The sequence below is a fragment of the Neofelis nebulosa genome, chromosome 1 (genome assembly GCF_028018385.1).
Source record: "Neofelis nebulosa isolate mNeoNeb1 chromosome 1, mNeoNeb1.pri, whole genome shotgun sequence".
NCBI lineage: Eukaryota > Metazoa > Chordata > Mammalia > Carnivora > Felidae > Neofelis > Neofelis nebulosa.
Window position 1 is genome coordinate 41,101,491 of NC_080782.1, and position 24,676 is coordinate 41,126,166.

Below are 24,676 nucleotides of genomic sequence, written 5' to 3' on the forward strand. Positions count from 1 at the left end.
CTTTTCCTTTAAAAATGAATACTAAAATAATCACATCCTCCAATTAGTCTTTATTTGTTTCTAAGATAAATTTTAAAGTATTATGCAGCCATTTTTTTTGATTTGAAAAATATACGAAACACTATAACAAATAAAAAATATTTCTTACTCTTTTACTATCATGAAGTTGTTACGTGAAATTTCTAGTTCAGTCTTCCCCTACGTATAAATACATGTATTGCTTTTCACAAGATTATATTTCCATGGAGTTTGATATCCCAGTAGTCCTGTTTACTGTCTGTTGCCTGCCTCACTTTGTGCCAACCAAACCCATCCTTTGCCTTCGTCGGCCCCACTCTGAGCCCAAGCAGGCTGACCCCGATGGGCCACATCATTCTTGTTTCAACTAGGTTCAGCCAATGGGAGTGCTGACAGTGAGCCAGTGACAGAAGATTAGTGAGTAGGAGGGGAAAAAGGGCAGGGCATATCCTTCTGTCAACCTACCACAGATGAGGTGTTGGCAGGCCTGTGTCCCTCGATGATTACACCTCTGGAGAGGTGGCCACTCCTCCAGGGCTCCCACTTGTGCTGGGCTCAGGAGTCTTAACAGTTTCTTCCTTTTGTCCCTTTGGCATTTGGGGTGGCAATGTTTTCTGCCTTTCTTGTCCTGGGTGCTTCACCATCCCCTACTGCTTCTCTTTACTTGTCCACTTTCCCATAAATGGTCTCTTCATTAAAGTCCTTTCAGGTGATGGAATTCTGATTCCTGCCAGAACTCTGACTGCTTGACTTCTTCCTGTTTTTTTTAAGTTTTTTTTTTTTTTTTTTTTTGAGAGAGAGAGGAGAGAGAGAGAGAGAGACAATGAGCAAGCAGGTGCATGAGAGCCGGGGAGAGGCAGAGAGAGAGGGAGAAAGAGAGAGAATCCCAAACCTACTGAGGGATTGACTGAGCCACCCAGCTGTCCCATTACTGTTTGACTTCTTAAGTGATTTTTTTTTAAGTGCATCACTTGCTTTTACTACCAAACATTAACTGATTTGTAATGGCTATGCACTATTCCAACAAAGATAAACAGTATTCTAATTTAACCATTCCTTTTCACTACTGGTCCCAACAGGAAACAGGTAACAATGTCAAAACTGAAATCATTCAAATTGGAGTGATTTACTTATAAAGAGACACGTTCCAAAGGAGTGGGCAGGGTGAAGAAGAGTTGCAAGGGATAGGGTATAACCTGAGGGTAGCAGGGTGGAGCGGTTATATCCCCTGAGTCCAAAGGAATGGCAGGAGGAAACTTGTCTCAGAGATCAAGAAAGTCAGATGGAGAAGACCACCAGCTGTGACTTTCATATGATGGACACAACCAGCCCCAGGTGACCTCTCTCAGGTGCTAGAAGAATAAATACTTTCTCCCTCTAATCTCCCACCATGGCACCCTATTGGGACTTAAGTGATAACGAGAAGGTGTGGGCACCCTGTTGATATAGTTCAACAGCCTCCCAGGGCAGAGGGCAGGGTGGGAAAAAGGTGGAGAGTGACTCCTGGGGGCAAGGAGAAAAGTATCCAGCACTCCTGTAAAGTGAATACTCTTGTTATAGCTCTCTTAGAAAAACCTGTCCTACAAAATACAGCCTGAGACAAGGAATGAAGTGCTGACACTCTATTTGGGAAGGGCACACCCAGACTGGTAAAAGTGAGAAGTTAGGGGGGAAAGAGGCATGGAAAAAAAAAGGAAGCAACGTGAGGTGATGTGTTGCCATGCTGGCCCCCAGTTCACAATGAGCTATGAAGAGACTCAGCAGGCTCTTGGCAAGGATGTTGGTTTAGTACCTGGAACTTCTCCCGAAGATCTTTGGGAAGAAATAAAATCTTAAAGCAATCTACAGGAAAGAAAGAAGAGGGAATTTGCTTGCCCCAGCCCCTACTATTTCCTGTTTTCCCTTTAGCTCACAGGGTGTAGACTCTCCTGCACTTCTGGGGTATATCGCCCAACCCCTTAGCGGCTGCTCAGAAAACCAGACCCCATGCCCCACGGTGTGACATTTCATCCATGCCGGGAGCAGAAGGATGACCTAGCATGGTCAGGGCTCACGCCGGGTGAGAAACACAGGCTCGGGGTTTCAACTTGGCTTCCAGTCACCTTGGGAGACTTGGCAATGGCTCTGGTGGCAGCACCATGGTCTGGGAGGCAGGTGACACCCTCAGAAAAGAGAAGGCAGATGGAAAGGCACACAGGGTTTGTATCCACCGGGACCCCAAATCTAGAACTGCAGGAAGGGGGAGCCAGGCAAATCACACAGGCCTACAGCATATTGCCTATGTACCCCAGACTGCTTTCAAAATTCAGGGACTCTAATATCATCTTATATTTTTATATAATTTTTTACTTGCTTAAGTGTAAAAATCAGTTCTCTTAAACTTCTCCAGGATTTTTCTTTTCCTGTAGATTGTGGATCAAAGTTTTGTTTTTGTTTTAAGCTGTCATCTCTTATCCTGGAAGCCCAGAAGTCATTGAAGACTTTAGTTCCCATTGACCTCCCTGAGTCCGAACCGCACTGGAATCCCGAACATGCCCTTGCCTTACTTCTCACCTACTGGTGATGATCTGAGAATTGCTGTCAGTGGTCATTGTGATTTTAAAAAACACAAATGGTATGGTGCCTGAATGGCTCAGTCGGTTAAACGTCCGACTTTGGCTCAGGTCATGATCTCTTGGTTCCTGGGCTCAAGCCCTGCGTCGGGCTCTGTGCTGACAGCTCAGAGCCTGGAACTTACTTAGGATTCTGTGTCTCCCTCTCTCTCTGCCCCTCCCCCACTCACGCTCTGTGTTTCTGTCTGTCTCTCTCAAAAATAAATAAACATTAAAAAAACCCCACAAATGGTATACAACATCAGTGGAAAAAAAATCAAAACACCTCAAATCATTTCATCAAGCTTAACAAAAATATTTGTAACTAGTTTACTACTGTTTCTTCAGAGATTCTCAAATAATTAGTTGGAAAAAAGAATAAAAATGTTGGTTTGGTATGCTAATTTACAGCTCACATATTACATGTTGAAAATAACTCTGTCTTAGCAACTGAGTTAGCCAGATGTCCTCCCCAAAATATGAGACAGTATTTTAAATTTGAAAAATATATGCTGCTAAGTAATATATGCTGCTAAGTAAATGTTTTCTTCTACATTTCCTCAGCATTAATACACAAGAGCATGCATGTATATACACAATATACTTATAAAATCCTGTGTATTAATGTCTTCTAACTTCAAGGACAAATACAAGGAAAATCTATTGCAGTAAGACAAAATGGTCTCTATTCTTTGATCCCATTCTTTGTAATTTGTTGAGATTTTTTTCATGACCTGATGCATAATTATTTTAAAAAATGTACCATATATATGTGAAAATAATTTATAGAGTGTGTGTATATTTATATACAAATTTTCTATTTGGAGTGTGTGTATATATATATATATATATGTATATGTATATGTACACACACACACATATATATGTATTTGCAATTTTGTTGGTTCACCTGTCCTTCCTTTTTTTGGTTGTTTGTGGCAAATAGAAACACACAGATTGGCATTTAAAAATCCTTCGGTATGAAAGGACAGTTTAAAATTAAAAAAAAATTTGGTCCATTTTTTCTTTTGTATATTTCCAGGTTATGTTGTCATGTGATTATACATTTGTGATTTCTCTCAATTGGATTATATCTTATATTATTATGTAGGCCCATTCTATCTCCATGTAATGCTTTTACCATTAAATTGTTTTGCCTGATAATATCATTTTTTGTTTCATGCTTTGCATGACATCTTTTTTATTACATATTCAATGTACCTTTGTTTTAAGTTTGTTTCTTAGAAGCAGTAGCATGTAGCTTGATTTTTAAAATATAATCTGATAATCTAATAAATGAATTGAACTCAGTTCTTACTGCATGAAATATTTAGATGTATTTCTTACTGTGTGTATTTATCATGATTTCCCTTTGATTTTTTTTTCCTTTTCTGTCTTTGGATTATCAAGTTTTCTAAGCTTATATCCTTGTTTTTTTCTCTTCACCTTTAAGGTGTTAAAATGTAAACATTGTTAGAAAATTTATAGGTTAGTATACATGTTTGAAGGAAAATAATAAAAGCGTAAAAACATAGACATTTTAAATTATTTAATATTTTTGGGGGTGCCTGGGTGCCTCAGTCGGTTAAGAGTCTCACTCTTGGTTTTGGCTCAGGTCATAATCTCACAGTTCCTTTGGCTAGAGGCCCATGTCGGGCTCTGCAATGACAGGGTGGAGCTTGCTTGGGATTCCCTCTCTCCCTCTCTCTTTGCCTCTCCCCTGCTTGTGCTCTCTCTCTCTCTCTCTCAAAATAAATAAACACTTAAAAAAATAATTTAATGTTTCTATCCTTCTCCTGGGTGTTGGAAGAATATTTGTGTCCTTACAACCCACTGAATCCCCTTCCCCATCTTGCTGCCATTGTTAATTTTAGTTTTACCTTTAACTATCGATTGTTAAAATCTCAGTACTAAAAAATTTTTTTATGAATTTGTGTGCTTCTCTTTATTGTTTTCCACAGTTTACCTTCTGGGTTTCTTTCTCTTCCCAAGGCACCTTGTTATTTTTGCAAGGGTCTGTACATGGAAAAATCTCAGTCTGTATCACACTGCTTATATTAGGAGGGTTTAAAATTGTGGATGAACAGTTATTTCGCCTCAGCCCTGTTCTGTGCCCCAGGGGACTGCCCTCTGATTTCAGGTTGGATTCACCCAATGGAAGGCACAAGCAAGACAGCAGCATGTAGAATGACAGAGAGATTGGGGCATTTTTTTCTCTGACTCTTTCTTTTTTTTTTTTTTTTTTTAATTTTTTTTCAACGTTTTTTTATTTTATTTTTGGGACAGAGAGAGACAGAGCATGAACGGGGGAGGGGCAGAGAGAGAGGGAGACACAGAATCGGAAACAGGCTCCAGGCTCCGAGCCATCGGCCCAGAGCCTGACGCGGGGCTCGAACTCACGGACCGCGAGATCGTGACCTGGCTGAAGTCGGACGCTTAACCGACTGCGCCACTCAGGCGCCCCTCTCTGACTCTTTCTGCTTTGGTTCCAGGTTCTGGCAGAGGCTGCCTCCCTCTGATGTACAGCTATGATGAGTGGCCCCCTTCCCCCCCGCCCCCTGCTCTAGCCCAAATTGAGCAAGTAGTTCTGTCTCCCTTCCCTATATTCCTTCAGGCTCAATAGGGTAATGGCTTCCCACCATTACTGGTCTCTGGGTGCCTACAATTGTACACCAATTTTAATGTGTGGGTTTTTTTTTTTTTTTTTTTTTCTGATACCACCAAGCCATTCTAGGACACCAGCTTGGTGTCCCATAATTCAACTCAATTCTAATACTATCTACCCAGAGAGAGCATCGGATCCCACAGGTCAAGTGTTCAGTCCCACAAGACTGCCCTCCTCCCCCCATTTCAGATACCAATCACAAACCCAAGTTCTCACCTATACTTTTGACCAACTGGCCATAGATTAGAGGGTCCAAAGACCCACTCTCTGGTTTCAGTTAATTTGCTACAGTGGCTCACAGAACTCAGAAAAACATTTTGTTTAGTAGATTACCAGTTTATTATAAAAGAATGTAATTCAGGAAGAGCCAGATAGAAGGGATGCACAGGGCTGGATACAGGGAAAGAGTGTGGAGCTTCCATGACCTTGCCAGGTGCACCACTTTCCCCAAATCTCCAGGTGTTCACCAACCCAGACACTCTGTGAACACATCCTTTTGGGTTTTTATGACGCTTCATTACATAGGCATGCTTGATTAACTCATCGGTCATGGATGAACTGAATTCAATCTCTGGCCCCTCTACGCTACTTAGAGGTTCCTGGGTGGGATGGGAAGTTCCAGCCCACTAACCACAGAGTTGGCTCTCCTGGCAACAAGCCCCATCCTTAGGTTACTTCAGGGTTTTCCAAAAGTCACCATTAGCATAACAAAAGACACCTCTGAAGTACCCAACTTTTAGAAAATTCCAAGGGTTTTAGGGGCTAGAAACTGGGATGAAGACCAAATATGTATTTCTTATCAGAAATCATAACATCTTAGTGCCTCAGCGTTTTTGTTGTTTTCCCAGCCCTGCTCACATCTCTGTAAATCATCCCTTTATTATAGGTTTTTTAAAAAATCCAAGCTGAGTATGCCTTTTGTTTCCCTCTAGAACTCTGAATGATGTCTTCACCTATAATATCCTTCTTGTGGCATGAGAAAGGCCCTGTTTAAACAAACAAACAAGAAGACAACAACAAAAAGCAGGAAAACATAGGAGACTTTATGAATTAAAAAAGATTTATGACGTTTTGAATTTAATTCTATGTTTGAGACCAAAAAGGATGACTTTCAATGTTGCTGAATATTGTAAACAACAACAACAACAAAAACCCTATTAGCTCCTGGTTTGTTTCTCCTTCTGTTGGTAGTATTAAGGTTCTTGATATAATTTTAGAGTGATAGAACAAGAATTAAAGAATCTATTCTAATGATATAATAAAACCTTGCACAAAAATGTGTCAGGCATTCTTTAATTTGAAGTATTGGAAATATAAGCAATTTGTTAAGCAAACTACAGTCTATCCATAGTATAAAATTCTATTCTACCATTAAAAATCATCTAGAAAAATATTGAATGGAGTGGAAAAATGCTCACTAAAATTAAGGACAGAAGCAAGTTACAAAAGGTGCACAAAATTCCCACCTTTAATTTCAGTGGGCATATTTTCACGTCAATATGTTTTTTTTTAGGACATGATTTTCATGGCAGTGTTGTACTCTGTCATATGGATATGCCATAATTTATTATACGCAGAGAAGAAGCAAAGCATAATCTAAAAAGGTCAGAAGTGATTATATAGTTGGGATTTTAGAGTCTTTATATTTCACTGTAGAAATACAGAAAACAAATTGTTTAATAATTAGGAAAGAAACAGTAAATACAGTTTAAATTCTTCTACAAATGTAGCATTTAGTAAATGATCGGCATAGTGTCTTGAAATAAAGTCCTGGCTGTACCTAGAAAGGATGTTACAATATTGGGAGAAAGCAAGTGTTCTTACTCATTTGATGAACATATCCCATCTCTACTCTACTGAGTTATTCCAAAGAAATCAGAACTTACAGGAACAACAATCTTAAGAAGTTATGATTCTATAAAGTGCAACAAGCCCAAATGATTTTCTGAAAAATTGCAATTTCAGTGCATTGCAAATTATTTTTCCAATTTAAACTGTAGATGCAGCCAGAACTTCAATTAAGCTCAGAGTTTCTTAGTGAGGAAAATCAAATGTGCTGTCTTGGCTGAACAGCAGGCCGGGAAAGCATATCACCTTTCTTCCCCTACCCTGGTGGACTCCACTGGATGAGACAGCCACCATCACTTCCCTCTGTGAAACGCTACACTGGCGTTGCTATGCTCCTCAAAGCAGCTGTCAGGCACATACCATTCTCCTGAAACACTGCCCTTCAAGAGGGTGGAATTTCCCTGTGCCCTTGTTTTGTCTCCTCAAGCCCAGATCTCCAAGCACCCTTCAACGTCTTAGAGAACTCAGTGTGGCTTTAATTCTCTGTTGCTGTTGAATGGGATACAATTAATTTCTTGTGGAATAAAACTGATTTTTAATTTGCCACGAAACTCTAAATAAGCTCTTTTGGTGCTAAGTCCATAAATAAACTTTATCCCTGGGACAAGGAAGAAATAACTGAACCTCTTAGGATTGTAGCTTCCTGGCAAAAAAAAAAAACAACAAAAAAAACCCAAAAAAACCCAGAGTAATTAGCAAAGTAGACTCTGAAAGCAAATAAATGTAGCAAAAAACAGGGGTTTGAGTACCAATTCTGCAGCTTTCTAGGCTGGTAATTTGGGTTAGTTTGCAAAACACCCTAATGCCTCAGTTTCCTCGTCTGTGAAATGGGGATAATTCTAGTACCTCCCACATAGGGTTGTTTTGAAGATTAAGTGAGATGAAGATGTAAGGGTGACCAGTAGGCCTGGTTTGCCCAGGCCCGAGGAGTTTCTTGGGATGCAAGATTTTGAGTGCTAAGTTTGGGACATTCTGAGCAGCTTGGGATGGTTGGTCACCCTATAAAATGTCAGGTACTTTCACAATGCCTGGCATCAGTAAATGAGAGCCATTATTTCATGTATTATAAGTATCTTTGAGAACATTCCCATGGACATGTTTCCTACGCAGGTTAATTGGGCACATCCTGACTTTATCTTTTATAAAGAAACTAAAACATACAATTAAAACAATAAAAAGCTTCATCAGTGGCTCAGTATCACTGCCCATTTCTAAGGTCTGCTTGGTTATTCCTAAAATTCTACAACTCTATTTTTTTGCTTATGAAGCCAAATCTTTAAAAAACTTCACATTGCACTGTGAATTAGTATGCAAAAGTGTATTTTTCCAAAGGTACACCTATGGCAAGATAAAAAGCTTTGTCATTATAAGAAATGACCTGTAGAATAATCTTTTGAGTACAATGAATAAAAAGTCATTTAAGGCATATAAGTTTTTGGAGACAATATTCCCATCTGGAACATTTCTAGTTAAGATGGGAGACTGAGCATAGTTCTTTGTCTCTCTTACCTGTCAACCTTATTCAGTGACAAATTTCTTTTGTTCTTATTCACTGGCATTGCAGAGACTGGGGGGTGGGGTGAGGTGGGAGTGGGGGGTGCTTATCAGGTGTCCCCAGACTGTAACCAAATTCTGGCTGACCAAAAGCAGTTGGGGTCACATTGACAAATTAAGGAAAAGGGATGCAGGGCCTAGTCACTGTTTTCTAAATTTGTCTGGCTTTAAGAAATCACCCGACACTCTTATATGGATTTCCAGGTCTCTCCAATAGAGATTCTGAGTCAGGTGGAGGGTGAGGTGCCCTTGAATCTGTAATTGGTTGCTGTCCCCAGAGATGTTTATGATGGGGCAAACTGGAAATGGCTCTCCACCTATGCCTGGGTGCCTCTCAGCATTTAGTGCCCTGGAGCCAAGGACACTAAATATCACCCAGTGCTCGAGCCAACACACACAACACACAAAAGTAAAACACTGAAAACAGGATAACATTGCTTAGAATTTTAAATGGAACTCTATAGATCACTTAGACACTTGATTAATGTTTGTTAACTTAACAATATAGATATCCTAAGGAGCTAGACTGAATATAGGCTGATCTGGTCATTTTCCAGCAGATAACACCCTCTTTGAGGGAATAAGGGAGAACTGCTTCCATGCAGGTAATTATTTTAAGTGATTTAGTCCTGCTATTATTTTCTTCAAAGGTTACACAATACTATGTTTTAAATATAACACTAGGGAAAGACGTACACCGTTCTTTCCAGAATGGACATGCTAAAAGAAAAGAAATAACTATGTATGGAAAGATACGTTTTAACAAGTCTTATTCTTCATTTCCTTTCTCTTCACTGCTCATCAACATGGCATGCATAGTGCTTGTCCTTAGTTTCTATCTCTACTCTCTCTATGGTGGTTCCCAGATGTTTTTAACTAGTTCCTATATTGGTGAGGTGTCATTTGCCTTGGGTTCTATCTTATTTTGTTTTTCTTCTTGTATTCTCCTCTTCCATAAATGCCTTAATTTCCCCACTGTGTTTACTTTCTGCCCATCTGCTCCCCTTTCTTTCATTTTCTCTGTAGCATTTACTCCCTCCCAGTTTTTCACCTAGAGTCGCTGAATTACTCCTTGGCTCTTACAGGCCAGACGCCTGGTACAGGATGACCAACCGTCTCAGTTCTCTGTACAAAACCCACTCAGGCCCAGGACGACCAGGATAGTTGATCTCTCTACGTAACCAGTAACCTGGGGAAAGAATATATTGGTACTAAGTTTAGGGGAGGAGTAACTACACTAGGTAGTACCCAACTGTGTGGCTGCAGTTTTTAAATTATCAAGTGTTGGGAGAAAATGCAAATGCGAATAAAACATATAAAGATGTTAACCAATTATTGGCGAGATTCAGATGACCCGAAGGACCAGAGACAAGTATGTGAGTCAAGGAGACTTTGGAGATCGTGTGAGAGACTCAGTTGGGTCTTTAGAGCTACAGGCTGTGAGGTTTGTATACAGCCCAGAGTACTCTATGCCCTACTCCTGGAGAAAATAGGACACTCTTTGCACTGAGGAGTTTGAATTGAATAAAAACTATGGTACTCATAATGAAGTGTATTCCAGAGTAACTGACAACTCAGGAGGAGAGGCTAAGAGGGCAACAGCATGGCTCTCCCTGCTCCTGGGAAGCACTGTCAAGGCTGAGTCCCACCAGTCTGGATTGCAGGGTCTGGGAATTCCCAGTGCAAGTTCCATCAGGGGCTTAGCAGAGCCGTAAGATTTTCTGTGGCTCCTTCTAGTCCTCCTAATTACACAAGTAAGGGGCTACAACTCCTGACCAAAACAAGCTTCACCACATCTTTCTACTATTAAAAGTACTGTTCCTTTTTTATCTTCAGATTGTGTTCGATTGTGCCAGTATCTTGGTAGAAGGCCATACTAAAATGCAGCTAATCTCTGCTAAGATTTTAACTGATGACTTGAGGTATTATTTTATTTTTAGGAGCCATATGAAGAATAAGTTGGTCATCCCTTCACTTCCCCTGTGAGAGAGGATTCCTGCTTCCAGGCACACACAATGCCTGTTTGACAAATTAACTTAGACCATTCTGAATACATGATTAATTCTTTTAGAATTCATTCATTCTTGTGGAAAGCATAGAACTGTGGTATTATTAACGGATGAAGGAAGTGGAATTCAGGACTCTAACACAGTTATGTGGGAAGTCAGACTACACCATCCTTCCTGGCTTTCATTTGGGAAACTGCTGACTGAACATTTGCTACGTACTGGGCACTATATTCGGTGTTGCAGATACAACAATGGAAGCACTAGAATTATTGACCTCAAGGCACTTACACGAAGGTTTTTTAAAAGTTACATACATATGAACAAAGAGCTTTAATAAGGGTTACAGATATTAGTGTAGAAGCATATTCAGGTTACAAGGTAGGTACAAAGAAGGGCATGGTCGGTTCTACCTGGGCTGAGGGGTGTGGCTGTGGTCACTTTATGATCTAGTCTACTAGCTCTGGAGGATAAGGATGAGGATTGTTTTATGACCTGTGTATCTCTAATGCCTTGCATATAGTAGGTGCTCAGTAAGTAGTTTTTTTTTTTTAAATTTTAACGTTTATTTATTTTTGAGACAGAGAGAGACAGAGCATGAACAGGGGAGGGGCAGAGAGAGAGGGAGACACAGAATCTGAAACAGGCTCCAGGCTCTGAGCAGTCAGCACAGAGCCCGACGCGGGGCTCAAACTCACAGACCGTGAGATCATGACCTGAGCCGAAGTTGGACGCTTAACCAACCGAGCCACCCAGGCGCCCCTAAGTAGTTTTTAAATGAACAACAGATGGTGTTGCCATAGAGCATGGGGGGTGTGAAGCAGTGTAAGTAGTTTAGCCCAAGGGTTCGAGGTCCTACATGATTGGGCTCCTGCCTGCCTCTCCTGCTGTGTCTCCCATGCGCTGCTCCCCTTCTGTCTTGCTGAGGAGTTTGAGCTTTAGCCTGAAGGCAGTGGGGGCCCACAGGGGAGTCTTAAGCAGGGCTGTGACATAATTAGCCTGGTGTTTTAGAAAGAGAACTCTGGCTGCAGTGTGAAGGACGGATAAGAAAAGGATGACTTAAGCTGGGAAGATCATCATCAGTGGTAGTAGTTCACGTGGGATAATAGACAGGATAATCGCCTGGTAAATTTTCAGGGCCAACTCCAAACCATTTGAATCAGAATCTCTGGAGATGGGATCCAGATGTCAGAGGTTTCTAAATTGTCCTGGTGATTCCAATGAGAAACCAAAGTTCAGAATCACTAGCGCAAGTTTAGATAGTTGCAGAATGAAAAAAGGAGGGGGGCATAGATACACGGCTGTTAGATGTAGAGGAAGCATAATTAGTTAACAGAGCAGAAGCAATGAAGATAGAGAAGGAATTGAATTACTCACAGGTTGTGGTTGGAGTCATGGAAATTAGGAGATAGAGTGACCAAACTTTCCCATTTGCCAAGGAGTATCATGGTTTTATACTGAAACAGGTCCCTTATCCCTGGGGAACTGATCACCCTACAGGGAAACATCACCATCCAAGATAGGCAGTGAAGGATCAGAGTGCGGCTGGGGGGAAAGATGATTAATGTTAAACACGGGTAACAGCTGCTGAGTATTGGTGACTAACACAGACCTAAAGCTCACAGCTGAGGATCAAGTGGACTAAAGACCCCACATTCTAAATTGCTAGGAAGACAGCTGTTGAGCCTTCTATCCCTCAACAGGGCCTAAGAGGAACCAGGAAGCAGAACCAGCACCACCACCTCATACCCTACTATGAGGTCAAAAGGGAGAAGGCTGTTGCCTTTTGTGGAAGTGCACCACTCATGTAGAACTGTTTATTCCCCAAACAAGGGCAGGGGTGGGTCTGGGTTGCTTCTTCTCCTCGAAGTCAAGGGAGGGAGCTACCAACAGGACTGCTCATAGGTTTGGGGGTTTCAGTCCCTGTCTGGATAGTTATGGGGTGCTAGGCTCACTGTCCAGTTCCTGTGCTACCAGGGTAGAGGATAAGAGGATAAGGATATTGGAAGAGATGGCATAGAGGGGGGACTGCAGGGGCAAGACTGTCCCCACTCAAAGCCCAAGAGATTTGGAAGATGGATCATACATAATCCTGAAGACCTAGGAGTTGGCTGGGGTGAGTAGATCATATTTAGAGCTCTGGTTTTATTTGGGAAAGCACAGTATTGGGTGAAAAGGGGTACATATCAGAGGAATAGGACACCGGGCTGCCAGCTCGGGAGCTGGGGCTGAAATTGAGAATGAATCCCTTTCATAAGGGGCCCCTAGTACCTTGAGCTGCTTCTTGGGAGCAAATCACTTGTCAGATGACATTGTCAGTCTCCATCTGTCCACACTGAGCACAAGGACAATGAGCTGGGTCCCACAGGGCACTACTCCCTTTCTTATCCCTCCTCCCTAGCCATTATCTGTAAGGTATGTGATGGAATAACACTGGTAGGTGTGTGTGAGCTGGACCACATCCACACCCCCATTTTGCTGTAGGGATTAGGACAGGAGGTGGGACAGAAGACAGCCATTAACTGCGTATGAAAATAGAGGTTTGAAACAAATCACTGGATCTTGAAGATGGAAAGTCATTGTTTTAACAGCCATCAGTAACTCTTCTAAAAACTGAGAGTGACTGAAAAGTTATAGCATTGGGCTAAAATCATTAAGGAAGTCCACATTCTACGGAAGAGGGGATTTTGACACAGCAGTTATTGCCATGGCATGAACAACCTTATGGAACAGCTTAGGTAGTGAGAAACTGAAGCCTTCTACCAACAGCGAAGTGGATGCTCCAGGCACCTCAGAGGACCATGGCCCTAGTGGACAGCTTGCCTACGACCTCATGGGAAATCCTGACAGATCCTGGAACCTCCAGTCACCTGATCTGCTATGACCTGGATCTTGCTTCTGTCAAACATGACTTCTGTTGCCTTGAATAAGAAAGGATAAATCTCAGGCCCAAGAGAGAGGCCCAAGGCCTTGGAAAGTTGGGAAACAAAACAGACTATAGTTGGGTCTGTCTCCTGTGCGTGCCTGAGTCTACTTCTTCCACCAATACTGTGATACCCCTGCTCTGCATGGCAGGCTGTGCTTCTACAGACAGATTTAAAAATCCTTAGATGCTGTCACTCTCTTTCAGAGGCTTTTAGTTAATGGAATTAACTAGCTTATTTATCACTGGAATAGGGGGTAATTTAAAAAACAAACCTACATTAACTCATTTGGGGAGGACAGCTGCTCCAAGATTCCAGAGGAGAAGGGGAATTAAAAATCTGATGCAAGTCTAAGATATTTCTTTGCTGAAAGTTGCCCGATGTCTAACTCAATTGAAATGAGTGTTTGGAATATATGTGAAATTAATATAAAGTTTCCAAGTTTCCAAGTTTTTTTTTTTTCTAGATTTTTTTTAGCTCTATGACTTTCCATTGAACAAACTTAATATAGAAAGGCTTGGTAGGCTAAGGTTACAGAACAAACATAAGTCTTAGTCCTGTATCTCACAGATAGATAGTATGTGCTCTTTATTCATATCCTTGAAGATTAAGGTTTAAGTAGTTTCATCTTGGGGATGTGTTTCATACAGGGTGAATCTGGATGCCTTTTTCTATATATAATTGGTACCATCAGGACTGAAATTTTCCATTTCCTCATATGAAAATAATAGAAGCTGCTTAGTAAACAGATCCTAGACCAGGAAATGTACGGGTATTATAATGAATAATTCTAAGCTCATTATGATCTTAATTAACAGGTGAAGACTCAGGACAATACTGGAACTGATATTAACCCTGATAGCATAAAGTGCAGGCCTGATCGATTTCTATGGAGTCATTATTTAGTATATGGGATAAATTTAATGCAAATCACTGCTAAATATAGCCATGTTTGTGGAAAAATGAATTATAGCACAATTTCATACCAGAAATAATACTATCAAGATCCATCGATGTTACATGTAAAAATGGCCCCTTTCCTAGGCATAAACACTTATGTCAGGATCACCCAAAAAAATTAGTTGATGACAGTCACCCACAGGCCTAAGGTATAAATATAGTTCCTTTATGAACTAAACCATCTTGTTATATCTGGCCCTTAAATTATTACACCACATTTAAGCAAACAGGGTGGGGACTAATCAGATTAAGTGGAATTTAAAAAAAGCAATCTAGCTAGCTGTTTTGTTGGACTCTATTTAGCTGTAAATGACATTCAGAGTTGTTGCTGGTATTTATCCTACACTCCTTATAATGTCCCATCATCAAACTGAACTGCCAAATGCTCTATTAGATGGAATAACTTCTTTGGGCCTCTGGTCAGGATATCAGTTACTGGCATTATGGAAATTTTCTTTATTTTATTCAATCCTAGTCTGGGTTCACAGCTTAAATTAAGTCCTTGTTGTGCAACTGTGTGACCATGGGGAAGGTATATGACTTTCCTGATCTCCAATTACCTCACCTGTGAAATAAGGCTAATGCTGTGTAATTCACAGGTAATATACCTAAAGCACCTGGCACAGAATGGTGCCTGTAGTAGGCACTGAAGGAACAGTGGTCACCATCAAATAAAGCATGTCAGCAGGTTTGATTTGAAATTTATTTCTACTTTAGATGACTTCACGATAATAAACCTGCAACAGAATGTTAGTTCCTTTCACGCCTCGCCTCCTTAAACACACAGGAAACAAAGCAAAACACTTAGGGATACAAGACTAGATAGTGTCCTCTAGTGGTACACAGGCAAAATACATGAAGGCTATTTTCTATCCTTCCTTCCTTCCTTCCTTCCTTCCTTCCTTCCTTCCTTCCTTCCTTCCTTCCTTCCTTCGGATTCAGACTGCAATTGATCATGGAAATACAATGTAAAGCTATAAGGTGAAATATAATTAATATTTGGAAAGCATTTTAACTTTCACATCGTCCTGTACCACAATAAAGAAAAACCTCCTTGTCTATTAAAATACAAATTATAGTTTAATCATGTGAGCAATAAAGTCATAGAGCCAGAAACTATTTCTTTTTCAATCAAGTGTGAGCCTCTTTGATTCATTTTTGCACTCCTGATCAAGTATTACATAAAGAAATTATGTCAGTAGTTCAGTGGAATGAATTCAGAGTTCCTTCCAAGTTCATGTAGTAGTACATAATTTGGTTATTTCACAGGATTTCTGATAGTTTAGAAAAAAGTAAATGTGCCATAGAACCTTCTCCAGTGATTCCAAGTATTAGATGTCAGTCACCATCCCTTAACTTGCTATTATCAGAGCTGTTCCCAACCAGCTCTGATCTCTCACAATCCCCATTTCTACCAACACTATTGCCCTTGAAATTCAATCACAGCAGTATCAGATAGTGATTAAAAGCATGAATTCTGAAGCCCAACTGGTATAAATTCCAGATTTACCACTTATTGACACTGTGAACTCTATGCCTCAGTTTCTTCATCTATGAAACATGAGTGTTAATACCAGCTACTTTGTAGGGTTGTTATAAGGACTGATTAAGCTCATATATGGAAAGTGATTAGAACACAGCCTGAACTTATTATTAGTGAATAGCTGTTATGTGCACATCTTTCTCAGTAGTACAGAGATTGCATGAGAGGCTTAAGATATAGGTCCTGCCCTCAAAGAGTTTAACAGTTTGCATCAAAAGTCCTTGCGGGATTGGTGGTAGGGGGTGTTTTATCCCACTTCTTGGTTTGTAGGAGGAGGACTTTTCCTTGAATATACCCCTGGCATTCACATGCTTGTCGTCTGTGGTAGAGGTGGGCTGATTTCCCTGGAGTGGAGTAGCTTTGGGGGCAACTACATGAGGAAAAGATACATTTCCCTATGCAGTCAGAGGCCCACTGGACCATCACTCAATAGTATATCCTACAATTCAGCTCAGCCAAAAATAAAGGTGATAATGTGGGCTCTACCTGCAAACTTCTTGGTATAGTTCTTCATTTATTGAGAACTCAGTTTGAAAAGCAGAGAGCTATTTATTGAGGGGACCCCTGGAAACCCCAACAGAACACACTGACTCACAAAAACAATTCACTGCTAATTTGTATGGTGTGGACCTACCATACAAATGTTTTCAGAAAGGAGAGTTTGGAGTAGGCTGGAGCAATGGGAGAGACTTTCACAGAAGTGGGACTCAGGCTGGTTCTCAGAGGATGGGACTGAATTTGGATGAGGGGAGGGAGGAAAAGGAATCCTGTAAACAGAGCAGTTCTTTTCTCAGACTTAACAGGAGTCTGTACTTCTGTGCAATTGGAATAAGACATAAAATACTGGGTAAAATCAGAAAGTCGTATTTCTGCTTGATAACTACATGGTGATACAGCCAAGCTATGGCAAAGAATAGGTGGCAAAGAAGTTCCTCGCCACCTAGTTTTCCAATCACATGTGACCTGTCAGGAATGTTCTAAGTACACGTGTTAGGACGCTTACTCTTTACAACAACCTTATGATAGAGATAGTATTATTTCTCCCAGCTGAGGACACCAAAGCATAGAGAGGGGCAATTTGTCCAAGGTCTGTAAGAGCTAGAACAGGGGTTTGAAACCAGGCAGTCTGATCCTGGACTTCATGCTGTCACATCATTCTGCTTTGTGATTTCTCAGTCCAAGAGACAGGGTTGTGGTGGTCCTTCCTTGTGAAGGGGCTCAGAGAAGAGACCAGCCTGATCAGAGTGAAGGTTGGGATTTTGGAGGCTGTAAGTTGAGCTTAGAGGTAGGTGGGGCTGGTAAATGGGGGTTTTGAAAAGCCAGGCACAGAGGTTTGGAGGTGGAGACTAAAAGAAAAGATTAATCCTATCATGCTCCTGCTCAAGGACAATTCTATATTGCTCATTGTATGAAGTCCAAAGATTTCAAGGGTTTCAGTTTGGGGGAATGGACACTGTGTGAATATGAGGAGATGGGAGAATGAAAAAACAGCTTGATCCTTTATGCCTTGGCTGGGCCACGGGTGGGCAGGTCACGGCAACACGTGTTCTCATCCTTTCTTTCCAAGGGCCCGCCTAGAAAACATTCAAGGCTGGAGGTATGAATCTGAGACTTTATACATATACCTAAGAGCTGAAACCATGAGATGTGAAGCTTCCTGACAAAAAGATGACAAGTAAGTAAAAGAAATATTGATGGAAGAGGGAACGTGGGCAACACAGTGCTGTGAATGGTAACACAATTAAAGAAGTTCTGGTCAGCTGGTTCAAAGAGGTGGTACAAAGCCAGGAAATTTAACAGTGAGCTTGAAAACAATGAAGAGAGGAAATGAAGCTTGGCTTCTTCCCTTACAACACTGTTGCATCAGGTAAAGAGAAGGATGTCTGGTTAATGTTAGCCCATGTTATCATATGTGTATACTCTTTCCTATATGAAGGGCATGGTTATATTATTGAGAAGATATTTGATCAGTCCAGTCCTCCCCAGGAAAGCAGAAACCATGATGACCACTTGAAACAGGTGATTTAATGCGTGCAATATTTAATGCAGATGATGGAGGAGAGGAGGACAAACAGGGGCCAGTGAGGCAACCCAGAGATTAGGCAGGCGAGAATTCTACCACTGGACGACCAAGGCTGCAACCCAGAGATTAGGAAGCCACTTCTATTCCAAGTCTAGAGGGTCAAGAGGAAGAGGCAGTGTTGCTAGAAGTCAGAGGCCAGTTTTACCCACAGACCTTGGTAATGGTGGGCTTGTTGGGGGGGAGAGCCGGATGATGAAGAGCAGCAGGTGAACAGAGATGGGGAGATACTCTGGTTTTTCTCTTCTTCCCACTCAACTCCCTCTGCCACATCCAGTGGCCAAGCGCCGTTGGACATTAGCTGACTGGGGAGCCAGGAAAATGCAGCCATCAGAGGTCAGGCCCCAGGATACAGAGCAAAGCAGGGAGCCTGGCAAGAGGGCACATGAGGACAAACATGTCCCGGACCTGCATGGTGCTCTTGTAATGTTTGGTCTGACGTGGGGATGATCTCCTCATACAGAGGAGCTAATGCCCACCTGGGTGAAGTCACTGTTCCTCTGGACAGTCACCAGAGTCCTGTCACCCGTCTTCCCCTACCAGAATCCAATTAGATTCATTCTTCAGCCTCAGTTATAGAACAGTCAAGTTGTGCAATGGTGGTTCTCATGGTAGGCACATAGTTTCTTCTGCATGTTAAGAGGCCTCTAGAGCTAGAGTGAAGGGTGATGGAGAAAAGCCCATGAGAACCTCCCATCCCCTGCCTTCAGAAGCTGTGAGGGAGTTGCTCTGCTCTGAGACAGGCAGGAGAATGGCACCCAACCTGGGGTGCTGGAGGCTTAAGAGTTACGGTAGGAACAGGGACCTGCACCTCGTAAGCTGAAGGGTTTGTTTCATTTGCCTTCTCTTGTGTTTTCTTTCACTATTGTGGTAAAGTAAAAAGACACTTGAACCTCCTCATGTGGCGCTGGTGTTAAGGAGATTCATGATGAGTGGGGTGGGTGGTGGATTTCCGTCCAAACTTGTGCCATAGCTCTAGAGAGGCAGTAGGTGCCTGGGGCCAGTGTTGGTGGGAAGACTGACATGACAGAAGCCCAAGAATAAAATGACATCCAGAAGAGAAGCTCCCTCTGGAAGTAGCTGGTTATGTGCCCTGACTATATAACCCTAACACTAAAGCTTAGTGGTTTGTGGGTTTCATAGCTAGTAGTTACTGAGCACTGTCCAATGTCATGTACCATTATAAACACTTTGCCTGTATTAATTACTTTAATCCTAATAACAACCCTCTGAGGTAGGTGCACATGACAGATATGGAAAGGAGGCTTAAAGGTTCAGCAATTTACCCTAGAGAAACTATAGAGCCAGGATTTGAATTCAGGCAGGGTTTCTCCAGAGCCTGCATAATTAACCAATACAGGGGAATCTGAGTACCTTAGAAAGCAGAAAAGAAGATGTCTGAGGGAAAAGAGACAGAGAAGCTTCTGGAAAGGGTAGAACGTAAGGGGGAAGTTTTAGGAGAAGATGGGAATGACTGGAGGGGAGAGAACAAGTGACTGATTAGGGGAAAGTTTATGTGCCATTCCAGATTACATCAGCCAAGCATGGAAATCTGTGCGAGGATATGGAAACCATCATCATACAGGCTGTGTCTAATGATTCCAACCCATAGATTCCTTGTCTACCGTTGTTTAGTGCTTCTGTTGGTCCTTATTCATGGTCTTGTCTCCTCATATTTCTGGCTATCATTGAATGTTGGGGTTGTACTTGAAAATAGTTTATAGAAATATTTTGAAGCTGAGACTTCTATGAATCATCCTCAGAAATGTTTGCTTCTGAGCGGTGCTGGGTATCTGGGATCATCATAACTTAAGTTCAAGCCTTGAGGTTTTGTGAACCACCAGATGATGATAAGCCAAGCCTTGTATGAGCTGGTTTATTTATGATTTACACTTTCTCCTATGGCTGTGGGAGGCCTTTTGGGTCTCAGGCTAAAGCAAAGGATTACTTACCATGGAGAAAGTGTTATAAAAATAATGAGAGAGCAATTAACGGATTGCTATGAATTCCTGAGTTGATTCTGTATTTCCTCTCTCAGATCTCTCTCTGCTCCTATCAGTAATGGTGATTCTGGGCTACTGATTGATGCCGGTGGCATGGCAAAAGGTCAGGGTGGGGAGCACAGTCAGTAAACTGGAGAGACAGGAGTATAGAAATGGTTGAATGGAGGGGCACCTGGGTGGCTCAGTCGGTTAAGCGTCTGACTTTGCCTCAAGTCATGATCTCATGGTTCGGTGTGTGAGTTCAAGCCCTGCGTTGGGCTCTGTGCTGACAGCTCAGAGTCTGGAGCCTGCTTCAGATTCTGTGTCTCCCCCCACCCCCTTTCTGCCCCTCCTCTGCTTGCACTCTGTCTCTCTCAAAAATAAACAAACATTAAAAAAAGGGACACCTGTGTGGCTCAGTTGGTTTAAGTGTCCGACTTCAGCTCAGGTCATGATCTCGCAGTCCATGGGTTCGAGTCCCACATCGGGCTCTGTGCTGACAGCTCAGAGCCTGGAGCTTGCTTCAGATTCTGTGTCTCCCTCACTCTTTGTCCCTCCCCCACTCATGCTCTGTCTCTGTCTCTCAAAAATGAATAAATGTTAAAAAAAAAATGGTTGAGTGGAAATTCAGTGGTGAGCTTTTAGAAAGGCCCCGAACAGTCTAGCCTTACTCTCTCAGCTTACAAAAACAAAATTCATAATGACAGTGTCATAAACTATGATGTTCTCTCATATCATGAAGAAACAATGAGGATGAAGAGAAGGCTTCAGGGGGGCCCCACTCGGGCACAAAAGGGCCTGGGCCAGTGGGCTCCCTGGCCTTGTTTTTCTTGATATATCTATCTCTTGGCTGCTAACGGGTCTCCCAGAAGCTGATAAGGGCAAACTGAATACCATGACTCAACAGTGTCAGGGGCAGAGATGTTCAGGATCTAGGATATGACTTCATCTTATTTCTAAGCTAATAAATTAGCCTGTTACTGTTTCATGAATGCTGGCAGAAGACATCTACTTATACTTCAGAGAGAAAAGACTTTAATACTCAGGGCACAGCAAACAGCATCACCACCAGCACATTTGCATTGGTTCCTCTTGTTCCCCACCTCCACCAAATCCCACAGGGGCAATCCAGCAGGGCCCAGATGGCCACCTGCACATGCAGTGAACTGCATTACAGCAGAGGACACTGAGCTTGGGTAACCCATTGTTTTATAGCCAGCAGTAAACAGCCTCCCCTTTGTCCCAGAGGGAGACCTTACCTCATGCCTCAAGGTTGCTCTCTGCAAACACATCCTGACAAATGGCCTAGATAAAGTGTGGCCAGGGCCTTAGGGCCTTGGTTTCTTGACATACCAAGCAAGTATGTGCAGGGATGTCCAGGGCTCATGGTAGATTACCTTTCCAACAGAGCTGGTGGAGAGGGATTACCTAAAATGTGCATAATCTAAAAAAAACTATTATTTTCTGTTGTATTCTCTAAATTTGGGTCACCCAGACTGGGTCAAAGCCCCAACTGTTTGGATTCTGCTATGTGGTCCCAGTCTGTCTATCTAGCTCACTTACTCTACTATTCTCTCCTGAAGCTTTTCTCCTCATTTTAATCAGTTGTGCTTGTTTTCAATTATGTTCTTTCATATGCTCTGCTTATTTAGAAAGCAGCACACACAGTGGAATGATTGCTGATTTTAGCATTAACAAATCTGTGTTTAGGTCCAAAGTTTACCACTTGTCAAGAGACCAACACACCCATCAGGCCACTCAGGTAGTAAAGGTGGGATACCATAGTACCTCCCGTTTGTTTAGTGAGTTACACTTCAAGATTGCCATTTTGAAAGTCAAATTTCTCCTTATCCCTCTGCTCTCTTTATCTCACTTATAGACACTGTCTATCCATCCAGATTCTCCATCTTCATGCCTCGGTGTCACCAAGGCTTGCCAGTTTTATCTACTATTATTCTCTTCACCCTTTTCTCTCCCTGCAGACATTGTTTACCTTAATCATGTTTCACGTGGAATCATTCAATAGTTTCCTCAGGCTTGCCACTTTCAATGGATCTGTCTTACATTGACTGATCCTTTCATGTCCCTCATTGCAAACACCTCCCATCCTCATACAGCACGGTTTCCTTATAGCATGCGTTCCCCTTCACTCCTTCTACACCTCACCTTGTATTATTTTACATACAACATTCCTGATTTCCTGTATTTCTCAGCACCCACCATGGTGTTTTATATCTTTGTGCTTCTGATGTTTTCTCTGCCTCAAATACTAATCCTCTCTTTGACTAAGCCCTTTTCCTTTAAAAACTCAGGTCTTGTAATAGACAAGGACATGATACAAGAAAAGGAAATCAGAAGTATAATATTGGAAAGGATATTGTCATCCAGGAAAACCCAAAAGAAACAACAGAAAAATTACTACCAGCAGTACGACAGTTCCATAAGGTAGCATGGTCAAGATTGTACCCAGGAACGTCTATCAAATGGGGAATGGGGCATTTCAATAAATTACGGTACATCCATATAATGTGATGTTATGGTGCTGTAAGAAAGAATGAGGATACTAAACTCTGACACGGAAGTAGTTCTAAGATACACCATTAAATTTAAAAAACAAGGGGCAGAGCAATGTGTATAGTGTGCCTATCTGTGTAATGAAGGAGGAGGGATAAACATGTTTGTGTAAGGGAACTCTTGAATAACAGCAAAGTACTACAAAAGTTTTTGTTTTTGGATAGGGATAGTGAAGAGGATTGGGAGTAGAGAGTATGGGAGAGTCAGTATGGGAGCAAGACTTACTGTATACTCTATGTTGTTCAGTTTTGAGTCCTGTGAATTTGATACCTATGCAAAAGACATACACCAAAAACAAAAGAAAAAACAAAACCTCAGCCATCACCTCTACTCTTCTGTCTCCTTCAGATGAGAGGAAGCCCAGAGTGGTGGCCAGAAACCGAGACTTGGCACCAGGCCGACCTGCACTTACCAGCTTTTTGACCTTGGGAAAATCATTCTCCTCCTTTATAATTTGGGAATGACAATTCTCAAAACAACCTTTCTGAGTGAATATTAAGTATGATAATGTTTGTAATATAACTAACACAGTGACTTACATAAAATCAGCACCTGGTATTTTATATGTATACACACACACACACACACACACACACACATATAAGTATACACATATATATCTGTCTATATTAACATATGCACTTGCATATATATCTACACATATGTGCATTTGACTAACACACTGTACTGAAATGATCAAATGATCTGTTTGTGTCTATTTCTCTCCACATCAACTCTCCTTGTCCCCATCCCCATAGGCTTCTATGATTTATTAATATTTTTATCTCTGGTACAGGCACATTTAAGTGATCAAGAAATATTTGTTAAATTGTTGGTGAACTAAGCGTGGCCAGTTCTTAAGACTCTCTGAACACAGGGAAAAAAATCAATAGAAATATCCTGAAAATTTTCAGTCAAGTCATACTAACCGCTACGGTTGGTATTATTGCAACTTTCTTCTCTCCCTATACCTTGCCCCTCCATGAAGACCAGAAAAGTATTTATAGACCAGTCGGAGCCAGAGATGGAGATTCTTTTCTATCATAGGTTCTCATCAGAACCAGTTGAGGGTTGAATGAAGGACAAATGCTGTGCCTGAGTTGCCCTTCTCAGTGCTCCCCCCAGCAAGCAGCTCCTCCAAGTACTTACACTTAAAAAACTTCAGATCCAGACCACACTTCAATTCGCTGATCCCCTTGGCTTAAAATTTATAGAAGCCCAGATTCCAATAAACAGCACAAACAGGCAATGCACAAACAGGAATTCTTTGAATTCCTCTAAAAAGAAAAACTGCAGTTTAGTTAGGCAGGTCTGTGCCCCCTTTTCCTGCCAGTAGGAGTTTGGCTTACCATTGAAGCTGGGTCCCCTGAGAGTCCGCTGGGGTACAGGAAAGCCTGACTAGCTCACTGGGGCTAGTCTCTTGCTCCTGAGAGTTCAGCTTTAACAGTCCACCTGGCAGTGCAAATATCCTTTCCTTCTAGACACAGAAATGACACGGTGTTATGTCTTCTGCCGGCTCCCAACCCGTCCTGCCTCATTGCATCAAAGCATGAAGCTTAAGCCTCTTATGTGCTTCCCAGGATAACAATGTTGTTTAAAAAAATATTTCAGGTTGGTAATTTTTCTGCATGTCTGATTTAGCCACCAGACTCATCTCCAGATATTTAATATAGAAACATGAATTTATAGAATTTGTATAAATTTATATATGAATATAAATTTATTTGTATAAATTTATATATGAATATAAATTTATAAAGACCCTCTACGTATCCTATTTCATATATTAAAAGGACTCTTTCCTATTGAATTTATTCACAAGATTTCCTAAAAAGAAAACTGTCCTTGTTCACTTAAAATAGTTTATTTATCTGAATCTTATTTTTTTTTATTTATCCGCTATAAAACCAGTATCTTTGAAGTAAGTGTAC

At 41.5% G+C, this 24,676-nt stretch overlaps 1 protein-coding gene across 2 annotated transcripts in view; it reads right to left on the reverse strand.

The window, feature by feature from the left end:
• ARL15 (ADP ribosylation factor like GTPase 15) overlaps positions 1–24,676 on the reverse strand; it is a 554,296-nt gene that overhangs the window by 515,810 nt on the left and 13,810 nt on the right. Inside the window, exon 1 of one of the 2 annotated variants that reach the window (XM_058719552.1) lies at positions 24,095–24,346. The exons of the other annotated variant lie outside the window; for it this stretch is intronic. Within the exon in view, the coding sequence (XP_058575535.1) occupies positions 24,095–24,097 (3 nt within the window). The 5' untranslated portion in view covers positions 24,098–24,346. Of the gene's footprint in view, positions 1–24,094; positions 24,347–24,676 lie in introns of those variants that run through there. 2 annotated transcript variants of the gene reach the window in all.